The sequence below is a fragment of the Carassius gibelio genome, chromosome A6 (assembly GCF_023724105.1).
Source record: "Carassius gibelio isolate Cgi1373 ecotype wild population from Czech Republic chromosome A6, carGib1.2-hapl.c, whole genome shotgun sequence".
NCBI classification, from domain to species: domain Eukaryota; kingdom Metazoa; phylum Chordata; class Actinopteri; order Cypriniformes; family Cyprinidae; genus Carassius; species Carassius gibelio.
In genome coordinates this window covers 22,905,815-22,924,117 of record NC_068376.1, presented here as the reverse complement: position 1 = coordinate 22,924,117, position 18,303 = coordinate 22,905,815, and the positions used below count along the sequence as shown (strand labels likewise).

Here is an 18,303-nt window from a genome sequence, read left to right as displayed (position 1 = left end):
TTAGTATAGCTAATCAAGATCATACATTTTTTCGGGTTAAAATGGCAAAAGTACCAATATTTCTCAGTGAATCTATGACAGCATCAAATTCTTATCCTTATGTGTTTTATATACGGTAATAATCATGCAGTGAATATTAGATCAGTTATTTAAGTTATTTTGTATTTTGTGTGTTGTATTTTTCAAATTTGAACATTTAGTCATCTACTACTTTGAAATTAAATTATTTACATAAGTTACTTTTATACTTAATCTTAATTTAAAGGGGGGGTGAAATGCTATTTCATGCATACTGAGTTTTTTACACTGTTAAAGAGTTGGATTCCCATGCTAAACATGGACAAAGTTTCAAAAATTAAGTTGTACGTTTGAAGGAGTATATTTGTTCCAAAAAAACCTCTTCCGGTTTGTCACAAGTTTCGGAAAGTTTTTTTCGTGTATGGCTCTGTGTGACGTTAGATGGAGCGGAATTTCCTTATATGGGTCCTAAGTGCGCGCTCTTCTGCCGGAAGAGCGCGCGCTCTCGTATAGCAGAGCAGAGAGAGGCTGAGCACAGCCTGATCAGAGCGAGAGCGTCGCGAAAAGTCACAAAAGAAGTGTGTTTTTGGTTGCCAGAGCAAGACAACCCTGCACAGATTACCAAAAGAGAAACAGCATTAAGGGACCAGTGGATGAAGTTTATTTTTACAGAGCATCAACAGAGTTGTGCAAGTGTTTTTGTTTGTTCCCTGCATTTCGGATTGCACATCGTTTATTTCTGAAGGATAATGCAGTCCCAACGGAAAAGGGTCACGATTGTGTGTTGGAACCACATGCTGTGAGTAAAACTGCTTCAAATATCTCTGTGTTGTTAACTTAGCTATCAGCGCGTAAGCACATCAAGTAAACAACATGCGATGTTGTCATCAAACTGCACTTTCCACATGTACAGCTTAAAAAAAAAAAAAAAAAAAGACGACATAAAGTGGAACTTTACTTTCCAAAACCGCTAAGCTAATATATACAGTTTCAGTACATACCACATAGCATACCGCCTTTGCTGATGCTGCTCTTGTTAAATTTCAGCCTCTGGATCTGTGTCACAGCTTCCACATGCTCTCAACTCAAAAGCCTACTCGCGCTCGTGATTCTTTAGCTCCGCCCACACGTCACGCCTCTAGGCGCTCGTGTTTTTCCGGGAAAAATCGGTACAGACTATCTTTCTCTTATAAATATAATAAAAATAAAGACTTTTTGGAGTTATGAAGGATGCAGTACTACTCTATAGGTACTCAAGATTAACAGGATATTGAGTGAAAACGAGCATTTCACCCCCCCTTTAAGGTACTTTTTATTTTAACATGTAATTAGTTTTAATTGAATTTGTTAATATTAATATAGACTTATAATACATATGAATATTAAGGAATTAAAACAAATTAAAAAGTAAATTAAAGCAATTATTATAATATGTATTATTATATTATATATAAATATACAGTATTTATTATAAATATATATTTATTATTTATAAATGTATTTAAAATATATCTTTAGCATAACTTGGTGTTAAAATTTGTGGCAAAAAATAAGAAATCTTACTGGTATTAACAGCTTTGTCTTGTGATAACCACTTTTACTATTCTTATGCAAAACAAATTTAAAAATGCTTTACCTAATACGTATTCTATCATTCTCTTCCTTGTCTTTTAATTTATTTTCTCTCTCTGTTAGACTCCTCCTCTTCCTCTGATGATGAGGCCGTGTCAAGTGAAAGTGCAGAGCCTCAGCAGTCTCCAGACACCTGGATTAATAGCTCTCTGCACGGCTCCTCCACCTCCTCCTCTGCCTCCTCCACTCTCTCCCATGGGGAGTCTCGGCCCACCCAGGCTCCTCAGCCTCAGTCTCAGCAGGTGCCACCTCCACCTCCACCCGCACCTGCCCACCCGCCCCACTCCTACTCCCAGCCCTCCGCCCTGGCAGAGGCCTTCGCTCAGACACGCATCGGTGAGTCACAAATTCTCCACATTATCATTTGGTTTTAAGTTAGAATTTTATCTGATTAGCCAGCCAATTTTGCACGTGTTTTCGCTTTATTATTTCTACATTTACATTTTCTTCTTCTATGTTTTTTTTTTTGTAACTGTCAGTGAGAAGAATAGGAAGAGGTAAAATTAAATTAAATTAACACCTTGCCCTGTGTGTAAAATTTGTTGTGAGTTATGACTATTATCTGCTCCTCCACATGCCCCACCCTTAAGCGTCTGCCCCACCTGTGCGTTTAAAGCCTATGAATGATTGGTCTGTCCATAGGAACTGATGAAAGATTAATAAATGTGTGCTTTTCCTGCTAATTTTGTACCTTGAGTGTGTGTGAAATGCAGAAAGTTGCTTTAGACAGTCTAAAATCGACAAATAACCAACTGTGAATGTGTAGACAGCATGAAACAGCATTTGCACCCTTACAAAAACGGTTTATTTGCATCAGACCTGAAACAGAATAATCGGTAGACTGATATTATTGGTTAATTTATTTTTTCTCTACCTACACACAGCCTTAGCCCATAGAGGCAGAGAAAGTAATTCCATTTTGATGAAAGATTATGATAACAGTGATGTACGATGATGATGAGACACAATAAAACCAGAGGCAGTTATGTAAGAGATAATGTACAGTAGGTAAAATAAAACCTGACAGGGTGATCAATATTGTAGCACCCTGAAGAGGGTTATTTTGGGATAATGAGCGAAGGACTGTACATTATCTATTGATTTGAAATTAAATTAATTTACAGTTCTATCATTGTATTTTTTATTTTAATCGTTTTTTTTCACATTGTTGAAGCACTTTGGGTGTGAGAAAAGTGCATTACAAATAAAATGTATTATTATTATTAAAACAATGTGGGAGAAAGAGATATTATCATTCAAAGGTTTGGGTAAAATTATTTTTTGAAAGAAGTTTTTTATGCTCATCAAGGCTGCATTTATATAATCAAAAATAAAGTACAAACAATAATGTGATATTACAATTATTGCTGTCAATTGATTAAAAACCAATTAATTGCTATTTTGTTTCTGAAATCTTGATTAATTGTGATTAATAACACCTGACATTAAAGTTTTTTAAAATACAATTATATTGCATTAATTTCACATTCACATTCAATTATGTTAATGTAGAAACAACATAAAGATAGTGTTTTTTTTTTTATAATTGTTTAGTGGCATCTTTTTATGGCTGAAGGCGAGTATCACTGTCACAGTGTCATTCAGTTTGGACATTGTTTTGCATTTTGTACCATTCCACCGTTAATTGTGTCATTTTGATCAAGTGTGTGTAGTCAGTTATCCTTGTTTGGTCTTTGTATTTAAGTTCCTGTGTGTTCAGTTCTAGTTTGTCTGGTCTCGTCAATGCCAGAGTCTGCGTTTATGCTACCCTGTGTGTTGACTTAATAAACCTTCATCTTCGTCTTCGTGCGTTTGTGAGCAGCACTGCTGTGATGGAAGACTGGACCTACAAAAGTGAAAGCAAAGTGGCATTTATTTATCTTATTTTTGGTTTGATACAGTGGTTCTTTTGTACATTTTTTCCCATTATGGAAAACTTTGCCACTTTCCACCTGCTCTGCCTTGAGCAGGGGAACTGTTCTCTCAAGGAGCACCTTCCTGGATGTCTGTGCATATTCCTGCACACTGGACTGAACACCACCCGGTTGAGCACAGTTTTGAGGAGAGGGTCCTCGACGGAGCTTCGCCTCTTATATGGTGTGAGTGTTGTGCTCCTTTAGATGTGCCATCAATGTTGGCCTCTTGGATAAAGACGCCAGCCCCACATCCAACCCAGTGCCCAGCCAGTCACCACCCAGCTGTACGGAGCATCTGCTTGAGCCCACCGCGACTGAAGAGCCATCGTGAGAAGAAGCGACTGTGCTTGCCATCGCTCCCTGGAGCCTGAGCCAATTGATACATCTGAATACGAATTCTCATGGAATATGACTAGACTTGGACACTGTTTTTCAGTTTGGAGAGTTAGAGACTTTGCTTCCCCTGAGGCTGCCTGGTTCTATTCATCTGTCTGATTCACTGGTCCTGCCCAGCCTCCCTCTCCCAGCTCCTCTCCAAATTGCTTTAAGAGACTTTATTTTTGATTGGATTTTGTGCTTTTCTTCATTTCCCCCAGTCCTCAGCCACTCCTGCTGACTAGTCATCTTCATCCCCCATCAGTCCCTCTATGTCACTTCCTCTCAGTGGTGGGGCTCCATCTTGGGTCTGCAGGGAGTCTTTGTCTCCTGGACCTGAGGAGCCCGTAGCTCTGACTCCGGCCTCGTATGGCTCCGCTCCACCTCATCCCTCCGTCCAGATTCCTGCTCTTGCACTCCTCCCACCATCGATTCTGGCATTAACCATAGGCCTTTCGACCTTGCCGGGCTCCCTCAGTTCTTCAGTCCCTCAGACTTCGCCGCTGCAGATTTGCGGGCCAGCTGCTGCCCTCTGGTCCTCCACCCCTTCAGCTATGGCCTGCTTCTCCTCCTTCCTCTGTCGCTCCAGCTCATCTTGGCTCTTCCCTCTAGCCCAGCCGCCATGGAGTGCTGTCCTGGCTGTACCCTGGGTCTCCACCTACTCTCTCCTGTTCAAGGCTCCTCCCTGGTCATCTCCTCCACCTGCACCTCCCTGGATTTTGCTTGTTGTCCCCCTGGTTGTCCGTCCTCCTCCCGAACCTCCTGCATTTCTCTGCTTGCATGCCTGCCTGCTCTTTGCCATTAATTCACCATCTCCTCATCGCCTCATCCTTCTATCTATGATGCGTGTTTGAGCTTTCCGGGAGGGGGACGATCTGCCAAAGTCAAGCTACAGGATCACTGAATTCTTAAAGCTCAAGGATTGCTGAACATGATGCTAATATGACACGCATCATATTTTCTCATAACTCTTGAGTTTTTCTTACTCACTTTTGGTGAGGAGTTAAGTGTGTGTTAGATGAGGTAGACAGTGCTGGGTTGCTCCAGGACGTATTTCTGTGACGCATTCTTAAATATGACTCATATAATAAATACATGTACGCACAGATTTAAGGCGGTTTTAATTTCCTTTTTCGGTAACTTCATGACTTAACTGATGACATAATTACGACACTGCATGCTCATAGTTTCAATGAACAGTGCGTGCTGCTGCATTAGTGCATACAATTGAATAGCACATTATAACCGCTGACAGGAAAGGAAAATGAGTTTTTACTGACATATGGCCTTGACAACATCTCATCTGACCGTTATTCTACTGATGCTCCCTCATCACCTGTACATTTTCCTCATTTGACTAGCACCTGGCGCTGAGGTGAAGTTGGAGTCTGTGTCTGAAAAATCTATCATTTGATGTAATCGTAAAGACGTTCTGCGTCTAAATAAACACAATACTTGTTAAGAAAATAGAGACAGAAGCAGCAGTTGTGAGTGGGTTGGCCAACCCTACCCTCACATTACCTCCCCCTTCTCAAGGCCGCGTACTGTCCAGGTACTGTGACAGGACTGTGTTCATTTATTTTTATTAAAACTCTTACTGACCCAAACTTTGCAAGGAAGAAACAATTCAAGGAAGCATATGCTGAAAGCAGTACTGAATGCACATAATTTAACAAGACGCTTAAATTGATAATTCACAGAGCTAGGATATGATATCTTTAAAACTTGACCTGGGCTGTGTATGAGTAATATTATGTTATTTCGCTCCAGATCCGGTAGGAGTCGGGCCCCCTGATATGCCATCCCAAGCTCAGGCCAGAGGCTCTCGTGTGGATCTGCCACCCAACGCTGTGGTGCGAGGAATGAGTCGAGGCCAGAGTCGGTCCAGCATGATGGAGACAGCAGACGGTACTGAGTGTGTGTGTGTGTATGTGTGTGTGTGTGTGTGCAGTACAGGGGAAAAAAGAGAGAGATATATAAAGAAACATTTATTTGTAATATGCTACAATAGACATACATACTCTCAAAATGTACTGTATGCCATTCTTTAAGTGCCTTTTCATAACTTTCTTTTTCATGCCTCTCAGAACTTTGTGTTAACATCTCAGTAGGGGCATTTCAATAAGTCTTTATGAATGCTGTGCTTGATTGCTTCATTAATCGCATCCCGTTTCTTTTTTCTTTTCTACCTTTTATCCACTTGTGTCATGTTGCTTTCCTCTGTCAGTGAGAAGAGTTGGCAGAGGTAATGATTGGTCATATACATGTCCTGTAGGTTGGCTTTAAAACTGTGTGCTTGTGTTTGTATGCTATAAATGTGTTACTTATAGAGAATGTGAACCCAAGTGACACCCTGCATTTCTTTAGGAAAATAAAATAATAATAGTAGATCACTCATCCCTCCATCTCTGTTCACATGCGGTTTTACTCAGTCCCGATCCTTCATAACTCATCAAAGCTTCTTTACAGGTGAACCAGTATGATATTTAAATTAAATTAAAATTAAATTTATGCATTTAGCAGATGCTTTTATCCAAAGCGACTTACAGTGCATTCAGGCTATCAATTTTTACATATCATGTGTTCCCGGGGAATCGAACCCCCAAATTTGTGCTTGCTTGCTTGCTAGCGCAGTGCTCTACCAGTTGAGCTACAGGAACACTAAATTATATTTATTATTAACATTATATTTAAAGGAATAGTTAAAATTCTTCCAAAAATCCTCATAAATGAACCATAAAATAATTTATAATATTATAATATATATAATATAATAATAACTGTATATTCCAAAGCCCTTTAGTATTTTTTATATAGAAGAATGCAAAAGATATCTAAGCTACTGATAAACTACCACTACTAAGATGTATTTTAATTATTTGAAGCATCCTATACTTTGCTGAATAAAAGTAAGGGCAAATAAAATTTTACCGACCACAAACTTTGGAATGCTGGTGTATAAATAATTTTACGTATATTGATTATTGATCTATAAGCCATCACGTATCTTGACATCTTTGGACCAGAACTGATAATACCACTGTAGGAGAGTGTAATACATATGATCTAGTCATGATTTACGAATGCCCAGGTCAGTTGAAAGTGTCCGTGAGTGTGTGTTTGTTCGTTTGTCTCATCCCACCCTGCCTGCCCACGTTCCTGGTGTAGGTGTTCCTGTGTCCAGTCGTGTGTCCACGAAGATTCAGCAGCTGCTAAACACGCTAAAACGCCCCAAACGCCCACCGCTCAGCGAGTTCTTCATGGATGACCAAGAGGAGATCGTAGAAGGTAAATGAATGAGTTCAGAAAACATCTCTGAAAGAAAGGTGCAATAATCTGGATCAGCGTGTTTCGTCCTCCACAGTTCCCCAGGCAGATCCTAACACCCCGAAGCCAGAAGGCCGGCAGATAATCCCAGTGAAGGGGGAGCCGTTGGGTGTGGTCAGTAACTGGCCTCCTGCTCTTCAGGCAGCATTAACTCGATGGGGTGCCACACAAGGCAAAAGCCCGGCCCTCACAGCACTGGATATCACAGGAAAACCACTTTATACACTTACGTATGGTAAGACTGAGCAAGGTCACCTGCAAAACTCTTGATTGAAGATGCATGGGCTTTGCAACTGAAAGATTGGTGTGTAATTGACAGGGAAACTGTGGAGTCGTAGCGTAAAGCTGGCCTACACTCTCCTCAACAAGCTGGGAACCAAAAATGAACAGATCCTCAAACCAGGAGACCGGGTAAAAAATAATATAACCTAATAATATAATTCAGATGTTTACATAATATTTTAAGCTGTGCACGTAACCCAACGCTATTTTAGTATTATTTATACAGTATGCTACTGTAGTTATAAATCTATTGAATTTAATTTTTCTATCTTCAGTTTTGATTTTAGTTTTACAAATTTTATGTGCTTTTATTATTTTAATTCTTTCATTTTAATATTTCTGTTTAACTTTATTTGTAAGTTTAGTTTTAGTACTTCAGCTTATTTTTTTGTTAGTTGCCATAATATTAACAAATATTTAATATTCGTTTCTAATATTCATATTTTATTTTATTTCAGCTTTATTTATATAGTTATTTAATATTTAGTTAACAATAACAACACTGATGTAAACACACTCTTTTACTTAACATTGCTATACAGTTACTGTACAGTCCCACCAGGATTTTTTAGTATATTTTTCTGATTCTTGCAGCTGAAAATGACTGAATTTGCTGTGATTTTTCTTAAAACTTACAGCATTTTTTGGATGATTTGTAATAAAAACCCAGCAATAATCATGATTTAATTAAGTGGCAGCAACAATAGTACAATTACCTGTAAATACTTTTCAAGTTTATACAAATAAACAAGTATATTGTCTGGTGTGTAATATTGCTAATGCCCTTTTTCAGTTTATAATGGTTTTATTAGTGATTGCTAATGTTGCGATCCCCCTCTCAAGTTTCTCTCTTTTTTTTGTGGGAAAATTGTGGAAATAAGAGAAAAATGCAAGCTGCTGCAAATATTGTGGTAATGGCTGTATTTTTTATTAAATTCTGCAAACGCAGAATTGTGAAATCCTGGAGAGACTATGAGCTATGAGCAGGATGCATTTTTAGAAGCAACATTTATTTAAAAGAATGCTGCCATTTCACTTTTTTTGTGTGTGCAATTATTTTCAATGTCTTTTTATTGATCCAGGTGGCGTTGGTGTATCCTAACAGTGACCCTGCTATGTTCTGGGTTGCGTTTTATGGCTGTCTGTTGGCTGAAGTCATTCCTGTGCCCATAGAGGTTCCGTTGTCCCGAAAGGTAGCCACAGTTATCAATAGTATATTTTATAAATAGCTTTTAAAGTCAAATGGAATGCTGACAGTTCATATTGGTAATGTGTTTGAAATCATTTCCATGTGTTTACAGGATGCTGGGAGCAGCCAGGTTGGTTTTTTGTTAGGCAGTTGCAGTGTGGGTCTGGCTTTGACCAGTGAGATCTGTTTGAAGGGTTTACCCAAGACCCCCACTGGAGAAATATTGCAGTTTAAAGGTCAGAGACTTCACACGCACAAATGACTGATCCATTTCCTTTTTTAAAGTCAGTCAGTGATGGCAGTTTTACGATGGGTCTAAAATTTGTTGGGTTTTTGATAGGCTGGCCCAGGTTAAAGTGGGTGGTGACGGATTCCAAATACCTCACAAAGCCTTCGAAAGACTGGCAGCCTCACATACCAACAGCCAACACAGACACGGCATACATAGAGGTACAATCATCTGCATGGTTATGCGTTTCCATGTGTGTATATTTGTTGAATATAAATATCCTCCTCTCTCTTTCTCTAACGCAGTATAAGGCCAGTAAAGAGGGCACAGTGATGGGTGTTGCGGTTTCAAAAGTTGCCATGTTAACACATTGCCAGGCTCTCACTCAGGCCTGTAACTACTGTGAGGGTGAGTGATGCTGTTGCTATGGAAACAACATCTTTCTGTTGCAGCCTACACTAAACCAAAAAAAAAAAACAGCTATGTAGCTTTATGCACTGCTCATATGGAGATGTAACAAAATATGTCATCATGCAGGTGAAACAATGGTGAATGTTTTGGACTTTAAGAAGGACATGGGTTTGTGGCATGGAGTTCTCACGGTGAGTGACAGAATGTGCCATCAATGCTGTTACAACTGATTTTTTCAGAAGAAAGGTATGTTGATCTGCCTACTGCAGACGTAATAACAGACATAATTTGAAACACTTAAAACGCAAAAAAATCTGACTGAAACTGGTGAGATTATAATTGGATGAATTGCATATTATTGGCATAAAATTGTATTAAAGTTTGGGTATATACAGTGTGTGTGTGTGTGTGTGTGTGTGTATATATATATATATATATATATATATATATACATACATATGTATATATACATATATATATATATATATATATATATATATATATATATATATATATATATATATATATATGTTCATTTATGATGAAAAAATATAAATAACATAAAAAAATAAATAAAATAAAAATTAATAAATCTCATTAGTGTAAAATAATAATGTAAATGGACAATGTTTTTTAATCAAATCAGCATAAAGGCAGCACACCAGATTTTACAGTGAAGTACATACATTTGTACGTCATTTTAATGGCAGTTTTCAAGGCATTCATCCAATAATCTCTGTGTGTATTTCAGAGTGTTATGAACCGAATCCACACTATCAGTGTGCCATATGCTGTAATGAAAGCCTGTCCACAGTCTTGGGTACAGCGAGTACACATACACAAAGGTACAACAGACACACGACCAAATGTAATTTTGTCATCTACACACGTTTGTTTTGATATGAAATATGTCTGGTTCTATAGCACGGGTTGCCCTGGTAAAGTGTCGTGACCTGCATTGGGCGATGATGGCTCACAGAGATCAGAGAGAAACCAGTCTGGCCTCCTTGCGCATGCTAATTGTTGCTGACGGAGCCAATCCTTGTGAGTTACACTACCAGACCTCCTGCAGAGGGACATGATATTCATATTCAACGATTTGACTCTTTTCATCTCTCTGTATCTCCATCTCTTTCTTTTTAGGGTCCGTTTCTTCTTGTGATGCATTTTTAAACGTATTCCAGGCTCATGGTTTGAAGCCAGAGGTCATTTGCCCATGTGCTACGTCACCTGAGGCCATGACTGTTGCCATACGGAGGTATATCATTTTTTGACAAGCTGTAGGGATCCCTTTTTAAAAGCACTAGTTATTTGTTTCCTGATTATGAGATATTCCTCCAGGCCTGGAGTCGCTGGTGCTCCTCTTCCAGCAAGAGCCGTCCTGTCCATGACTGGGCTGAGCCACGGGGTCATCAGGGTCAACACTGAAGACAAGAACTCTGCTCTCACCGTCCAGGATGTGGGACACGTCATGCCCGGAGGTGTGTGTGTGTGCTACTTCACACTACCGATCAGAAGTTCGGAATGATTAAAATTTTTTAAACGTTGATGAAAGAAGTCTATAATGCTGATAAAAATACAGTAAAACTATATTGCTAAATATTATTACAATTTTCTATTTTTATATATTTGGTTCTCACACTTCTTATTATTATCAATGTTGAAAGCAGTTTTTGCTGCTGAATATTTTTGTAGAAACTGTGATACACTACCATTCAAAAGTTTAGTCTATGTAAGATAAAGAAAAACTTTATTTAGCAAGGACACATTAAATTGATCAAAAGTGAGAGATATTTATTATTTAGATATTTATGTATAATTATTTTTAACTTTCTTTTCATCAAAGAATGCATTGTATTTGTAATATTTTTTCACAGAAATATTAAGCAGCAAAAAGATAATAAGAACCATTATTAATATTTGACCACCAGTAATAATTGAAAATAATTGAGCAATAAAACGGCAAGGGTGAAGGTATTTTAAATTATATTTACTGTATTTTTGAACAAATAAATGCCTTGGTGAGCATAAGACACATCTTTTTTAAAAACATTATAAAGAAATCTTGTCACTGAATCTTATATGTGTGTTTCGGAGGACTACACACACAAAAACATAACCATGGTATTACTGTAGGATTATGGTAAATCCAGTTCATAATACCATGCTATCAACATTTAAAATATGTTTGTCATGCATATATGAAGTTAGCATGTGTGTTAATGTGTATTTTAGCATTGATGTGCATTGTGAAACCGGATGGACCGCCCATGCTCTGTAAAACGGACGAGATTGGAGAAATCGTCGTGAACTCTCGTGCTGGTGGGAACATGTACTATGGCCTGTCTGGAGTCACTAAAAACACCTTTGAGGTATGGAAATCACCACTCAGAGATGATGATGCAACTTTTTTACTGAATTAACACACCATAAAAATATTTTTAATGAGTAATGCTGGGGTTTTGATGTGCTCCCAATGTTTTTTGTGTTATTGGTTTCAAATCTGGCAGGTTATCCCAGTCAACGCTAGTGGCACTCCAATTGGTGAAATCCCATTTGTGCGGTCAGGATTACTGGGGTTTATTGGACCGGTGAGTGTCTGAAAAAGGAAAACAAGAGAGAGACAGTGACATTTCTTATGCATTAAAATTAATATTTTCCCCTCTCTTCTATCAATAGGGTAGTCTGATATTTGTGGTGGGTAAGAATGAGGGCTTGCTAATGGTTAGTGGTCGTCGTCACAATGCTGATGATCTGGTAGCGACTGCACTAGCTGTGGAACCAGTCAAAACTGTGTACAGAGGAAGGTGAGTGTTCCCATTTAAATAGAGGGAGAACAATAAAAACATATTTGATCGAGAATAGATAATAATCAAAAATGTGTCTGTGTGTTTTGTAGGATTGCTGTGTTCTCAGTGACTGTGTTCTTTGATGAGAGGATAGTAATTGTAGCAGAGCAGAGGCCTGATGCCAGTGAAGAAGACAGCTTCCAGTGGATGAGTCGGGTTCTTCAGGTACCGACAACTGTATAACAGTAATTGTAATATAGATAGTTTTATACTTTAAAATATAATAAAATGCCATGATACAGTAAAGCCAATGTACTATTGACTTGATCTTTTGCTGTAGTGATTATTATTAAATATCACTATTATTTAATGATTATTTAATGCTTATAAATTACTTCAAGCTATTTATATTATCTAAGCCTATGGTGTGATTGTTAACGGAAACAAAATGATTTAAGAGCCTTTCCTTTAATTGAAATAAAGCGGAAAAAATAAATACAATTAAAATATTATGTGTAAAAAAATATCTTGGCAGCTGACTGAAATAAAATAAAGTTGAAGTACTAAAATTAATAAAACAAAAACTGAAACAAGAAATGAATGAAAGCTAAATGGAAATATTTAAAGGCACAAAAACTATTAAAACGTGTCAAAAGCACACAGAATTATTTAATCCTAATGTAAAATAAAAATATAAAATGAAGAGGTCATTAAAAATATCAGTAAATACTATGAAAGTATATAAATAATAAATGGTGTTTATCTGGTTATGCCAGTCAGGATAAGTTGAATATAGTATAATCCCGATTAATATTATTTTTCTGCATGTTAGCAGTCAGGGGTTTACCACAGTGTCTTGTTATAGCTTACATAACAGTTATTTCATTGTTGAACACACAAATGTTTGGTAATTTTTTATGTATGATATATTTATTTATGTGTTGGTGGCTTTGTGTATTGTTTCACAACTTTAGGCAATTGACAGTATTCATCAGGTGGGATTGTATTGTCTTGCACTGGTTCCTGCAAACACCCTGCCCAAAACTCCCCTAGGGGGCATTCACATCTCAGACACCAAGCAACTCTTCCTGGAGGGGGCGCTGCACCCCTGCAACATCCTCATGTGCCCCCACACCTGCGTCACCAACATGCCCAAGCCACGTCAGAAACAACCAGGTGTGTATACAGGGGTAAAATGGAGATCTTGGAGGCGAGGGAAACCTAAAATCTGGAGGTAAAAATCTCATGCATGTGAAGTTGTTCTCAGAGTCTTCTGTCCTGTATTTATGTCTTTCATAGTTGGTGTCGGCCCTGCCTCCATCATGGTGGGTAATTTGGTTGCTGGGAAAAGAATTGCACAGGCTGCAGGCAGAGATCTGGGACTCATAGAGGACCAAGACCTGGTCAGGAAGGTAAACTCAGACTTGCATTGTATTGTAAGCCCATATAACAGTAAGTAAATAATGCATTCAGTGTAATTTTGAAACAGTTTTTTTTAATGCATTCTGTGGTATTTTAATGCTTTCGTGTGGATGCAGCTGTGCATGTGGCCTACAATGATGGTAGGCACTAGGATTATTATAGCACAATCACATGCCTTTTTGGCATGACACCACTGTTTTAATTTTTTGTTGTTATATATTTGATGGTATTGATGATGAACTGTCTGTCTTGTCTTTAGCATCAGTTCCTTGCAGATTCTTTACAGTGGAGAGCACAAACCGATCCTGACCATACGCTTTATGTACTTTTGAATGCAAAGGTTAAAACAGCCACAAACAAAACCTTGATAAAAGCTCACTTAGAATTTCTGATTTGCTGGCCTATAATATGCTTTTTCTCTCTCTGTCAAGGGAGTGGCGGTATGTACAGCTACATGTGTTCAGCTTCATAAAAGAGCAGAGAAGATAGCCGCTGCTCTTATGGAGAGAAGTGGTATTAACATCGGAGAGAATGTGGTGCTTTTGTATCCACCAGGTAAATCACACGTACTTTGTCCTGTTTTGGCAGTTTTTGAAAGATTGGGACAGTAAAAAAAAAAAAACTATTTTGGAGTAAGCCATAAAGTCAAGGGTTATTGCAGAAAAGTGCATTTTCTCATTCCACATGTGAAGAGGGTGTTTTGTGCCTCTAAGGCAAAGCAGCAAAAAATTGCAAAAAACTAAACTAAAAGCAATAAAAATGACCAAAGTACATAACAAAATTTCTAAAACTTAAAAATTGGAATGAAAACTGGAAATATAAAAAGGGTAATTCACAATATGAATAAATGATTTAATAGTATATAAATAATACTACATTATTAATGGCAAAAAGAGCCTTTATTTCAGCCTTTTTGTCAATCCAGAAGAAAAGATAAAAAATTATCATAAAAAAACGAATGAATAAATAAAAATAATTAAATTATAATTATGATGTAATAATAATACATTACTAATATATTACATAATGATTAAAAAATAAAGTACAATATGCAAGGGAGTTTCAGTTGATCATGCGCTGCATATGAATTCTCTGTGTATGCAGGTATAGATCTGATCGCAGCATTTTATGGCTGTTTGTATTCTGGTTGCATTCCTGTCACCGTGAGACCTCCACACCCACAGAACCTCTCTGCCACTCTGCCCACTGTCCGCATGATCATCGATGTAAGCCTCTGTGTTTGCATCTCTTAATACCTACAATTGTTTGTGTTTTCTTTGAACTAGTGATGGCTTGTGTTCACACGTGGTTCACTTTTCTTGCATCTCTCTCCTGGTTTCCTCAGGTCAGCAAGGCTGCTTGCATTCTCACTACTCAGGTTTTAACGAAGATTCTCAGATCTAAAGAAGCAGCAGCTACAGTCAACATAAAAACATGGCCCATCATAATAGACACAGGTAACTCACGCCAGTCAATTTTCAATACAGCTACTGTGTAGAACATCCTGTGCTTTACATGTATATAATAATAGATCCAAGTCAAATGATATGATATGATAATTTAGGATATACGTACACTGGATCAGGATTTGCTCTTTCATTGAAACAACGTTTAGTTTTGTGTAACAACTTGACGAATAGCAGATACAATACAGTCATTTTAAGCACTAACATGTTTTCATGCTACATAAATAACAACGTTAACTAACATAAACTGTCCAGTAATATGCATAACAAGCAAGGAAAATGTCCTGCTTTACATCAGTAATTCTTTGCTTAGTCAATTTAATGGACATTTTTGAGTATAATTTTTATGAAAGGAATGCAATTTAATAAAAATTACTTATATCCATAAGTAACATATCCATGGTTTTCCCCAGATGACTTGCCTCGCAAACGACCTCCCTCAATCTACAAACCGCCCAATGCTGAGACGATTGCCTATATGGACTTCAGTGTCTCAACCACGGGCATGCTGACAGGAGTGAAGGTGAGGGATTTTACTTATCATCTCAATGGATGTTACTTAATTATCTTAACACCAGAGAGTTTTACCTGGATGGGAATTTGTTAATACACAGTGTTTCCCAAAAATCTGAGACCACTAGTGAAAAAGCTTCTGCGATTTTAAATGAGAAAATTGCAAAACACTTTCATTTAAATTAGATTTCCAGGTTTTCAATGTTGTCTTAGACGTTTCGAACCCTACTGTAGCAAATGTCTCCCTCTGCCTTAAAACACTCTTATTTGTACTGTACCCCCCTCTCTGACTGGCTGTCTATCAGATCTCTCATGCGGCGGTGAGCGCTCTCTGTCGATCTATAAAGCTGCAGTGTGAGCTGTACTCCTCTCGCCAGATCGCCATCTGCCTCGACCCCTACTGTGGACTTGGTTTTGTGCTCTGGTGCCTTGCGAGGTAACAGATGGATACACACAAACAGTCACATTCAAATGAGTCATACTAACATAAAATGACTCACAGCATTGGCATACAATGGCTTGTTCTCTTCAGAATGGATATGAATCTACTTTGAAGCTGTTATAAACTGGAAATGTGCCTTTGTTGTACAGTGTATACTCCGGTCATCAGTCCATCTTGATTCCTCCCATGGAGCTGGAGAGCTCACTGACCCTGTGGCTGGGCACGCTCAGTCAGTACCGTATCAGAGACACCTTCTGCTCCTATTCTGTCATGGAGCTCTGCACCAAGGGCTTAGGCGGACAGACAGACATACTGAAGGTATGCTCACATGCATACTGAACCATCATTAAAGGCATAGTTCACTTAAAAATGACACTTCTGCCACCATCATGTCATTTAAAACTTACATGACTTATCTGACATCAGGCACGTGGTGTGAACCTGTCGTGTGTGAGGAGCTGTGTGGTGGTTGCTGAGGAGCGTCCACGCTTGGCTCTTACACACTCCTTCTCCAAACTGTTCAAAGACATTGGACTCTCCATGCGGGCTGTCAGCACCGCTTTTGGGTCGAGAGTAAACCTGGCCATCTGCCTACAGGTAAACTATCTGAAGTTCAAACTCCTTTACACCTACTGTAGGCATCAATACATATTCTTCTCACTGATCTATCATCTCTATGTTACAAATAAATGCATTGTTGGGATGTTGGATATGTGATGTTAGTTATTTGATGTGCAGCTGATCTCTGTGTTTTTCACAGGGCACCACTGGACCAGACCCCTCAACTGTGTATGTGGACATGAAGTCCCTCCGACATGACCGGTAAGATGAAGACAAACACAGATAAACACACACAGCATACACAGTGTTTAAATATTAAAAAGCGTGTTTTGTGTGTTAAAACGTGTGAAATTTCACTTTTCAGCCAATTGGAATTGCTTTTGGTGCCGTCAACAGTGCAGAAATCATACAGTTTCCACTGTTTTAAATCGTGCAGAATTTTGTCAGTGTCAGATATGAAAAAAGCTTCAGAGCTGCTGGTTCCTTGGGGCCCTAAATGATTATACTGTGTCATATTACACACTCTTTCTCCTTGTACAACACTGATGGTGTGTCTGTGTTGTAGGGTGAGGTTAGTGGAGCGAGGAGCACCTCAGTCTCTTCCTCTCATGGAGTCTGGAACAGTAAGCACATTCCCACCAGTGGATCAAACATAAATTAATTAGAACATTTTGTGAGTGCTATTTCTCCCTCTTTTAGATTCTTCCTGGTGTGAGGGTGATCATAGTCAATCCAGAAACTAGAGGACCGCTGGGGGACTCTCACCTGGGAGAGGTGCGTTTACATATGCAAATAATCTTCAGCTTTGTGCATTTTAAAGAAAATTAACTACCTTATAACACACTTAAACACATAACATTCTTGATTTCTTAACAAATTCTTAGATACAGTGACTTCTTTGTATTGCTAAAGCAAATTTTTTAAATAGTTATAATTTGGCTAATAATTTGAGAAATCTACTATTTGATGGGAAATGATAGAAGAAAACTGTTATTTATCGAAATAGCTTACATTTCTTATCCAGTAATACACTTCTTCCTTTTGTAGATTTGGGTAAATAGTCCACACAGTGCAACAGGATACTATACTATATACGGAGAGGAAAATCTGCAGGCTGACCACTTCAACACTAAGCTGAGTTTTGGAGATCCTCAGACGCTCTGGGCCAGAACTGGATACCTGGGCTTTGTCAAGAGAACTGAACTCACAGACTCCAGTGGAGGTGAGAGGGAGAGAGAAGTAAAAATGGCTGAATTAATGAAACGAAAGTGTTAATGATAGATTGGTGAGGGTGATATAGTGTTTGTGTGATGCTAAAGTCTACATTAGAGTCCACATTAATGTACACCAAAAAAAAAAGTTTTAGGATTTTGGAAAAATATACATACAAAAAGTTCTTAGAAATTCATAGATTCTGCAGTTCCACTAATAAAGAAAACTAAAATATTTTTTAATTTATGTATTGTTACTAGTGGTCTCTGACTGTATGAAATAAAGACACATGCATTCTTGTAAAAATGTTCTTGCTTGTTAGACCGCCATGATGCTCTGTTTGTGGTGGGCTCTCTGGATGAGACTTTAGAATTGAGAGGTTTGCGATATCATCCAATTGACATCGAGACCAGTGTATCACGCGCCCATCGCAGCATTGGTGAAAGGTAAAATCCCAGCGACAAGCTCTTTACTGAATTTTCATTGTGCAACCATGTTATCCATTATCTGTTACTTTGT

At 38.2% G+C, this 18,303-nt stretch overlaps 1 protein-coding gene across 5 annotated transcripts in view; it reads left to right on the top strand.

Annotated features, from left to right (window-relative positions):
* The window catches only part of LOC128015740 (disco-interacting protein 2 homolog B-A), a 39,257-nt gene that overhangs the window by 17,963 nt on the left and 2,991 nt on the right, over window positions 1-18,303 (top strand). Inside the window, exons 5-39 of one of the 5 annotated variants that reach the window (XM_052599825.1) lie at window positions 1,714-1,986; window positions 5,712-5,849; window positions 6,169-6,186; window positions 7,110-7,229; window positions 7,306-7,503; window positions 7,588-7,679; window positions 8,633-8,743; window positions 8,852-8,975; window positions 9,080-9,189; window positions 9,274-9,376; window positions 9,506-9,570; window positions 10,131-10,224; window positions 10,304-10,423; window positions 10,523-10,637; window positions 10,721-10,860; window positions 11,615-11,751; window positions 11,890-11,970; window positions 12,059-12,186; window positions 12,279-12,393; window positions 13,143-13,344; window positions 13,468-13,580; window positions 13,707-13,730; window positions 13,850-13,930; window positions 14,022-14,145; window positions 14,695-14,816; window positions 14,936-15,047; window positions 15,470-15,579; window positions 15,875-16,005; window positions 16,161-16,329; window positions 16,438-16,608; window positions 16,772-16,833; window positions 17,138-17,195; window positions 17,272-17,346; window positions 17,620-17,794; window positions 18,107-18,230. In XM_052599825.1, coding sequence (XP_052455785.1) covers window positions 1,714-1,986; window positions 5,712-5,849; window positions 6,169-6,186; window positions 7,110-7,229; window positions 7,306-7,503; window positions 7,588-7,679; window positions 8,633-8,743; window positions 8,852-8,975; window positions 9,080-9,189; window positions 9,274-9,376; window positions 9,506-9,570; window positions 10,131-10,224; window positions 10,304-10,423; window positions 10,523-10,637; window positions 10,721-10,860; window positions 11,615-11,751; window positions 11,890-11,970; window positions 12,059-12,186; window positions 12,279-12,393; window positions 13,143-13,344; window positions 13,468-13,580; window positions 13,707-13,730; window positions 13,850-13,930; window positions 14,022-14,145; window positions 14,695-14,816; window positions 14,936-15,047; window positions 15,470-15,579; window positions 15,875-16,005; window positions 16,161-16,329; window positions 16,438-16,608; window positions 16,772-16,833; window positions 17,138-17,195; window positions 17,272-17,346; window positions 17,620-17,794; window positions 18,107-18,230 — 4,135 coding nt within the window. Of the gene's footprint in view, window positions 1-1,713; window positions 1,987-5,711; window positions 5,850-6,168; window positions 6,187-7,109; window positions 7,230-7,305; window positions 7,504-7,587; window positions 7,680-8,632; window positions 8,744-8,851; window positions 8,976-9,079; window positions 9,190-9,273; window positions 9,377-9,505; window positions 9,571-10,130; window positions 10,225-10,303; window positions 10,424-10,522; window positions 10,638-10,720; window positions 10,861-11,614; window positions 11,752-11,889; window positions 11,971-12,058; window positions 12,191-12,278; window positions 12,394-13,142; window positions 13,345-13,467; window positions 13,581-13,706; window positions 13,731-13,849; window positions 13,931-14,021; window positions 14,146-14,694; window positions 14,817-14,935; window positions 15,048-15,469; window positions 15,580-15,874; window positions 16,006-16,160; window positions 16,330-16,437; window positions 16,609-16,771; window positions 16,834-17,137; window positions 17,196-17,271; window positions 17,347-17,619; window positions 17,795-18,106; window positions 18,231-18,303 lie in introns of those variants that run through there. The other 4 variants (XM_052599826.1, XM_052599827.1, XM_052599828.1 and 1 more) reach the window with 4 other exon arrangements.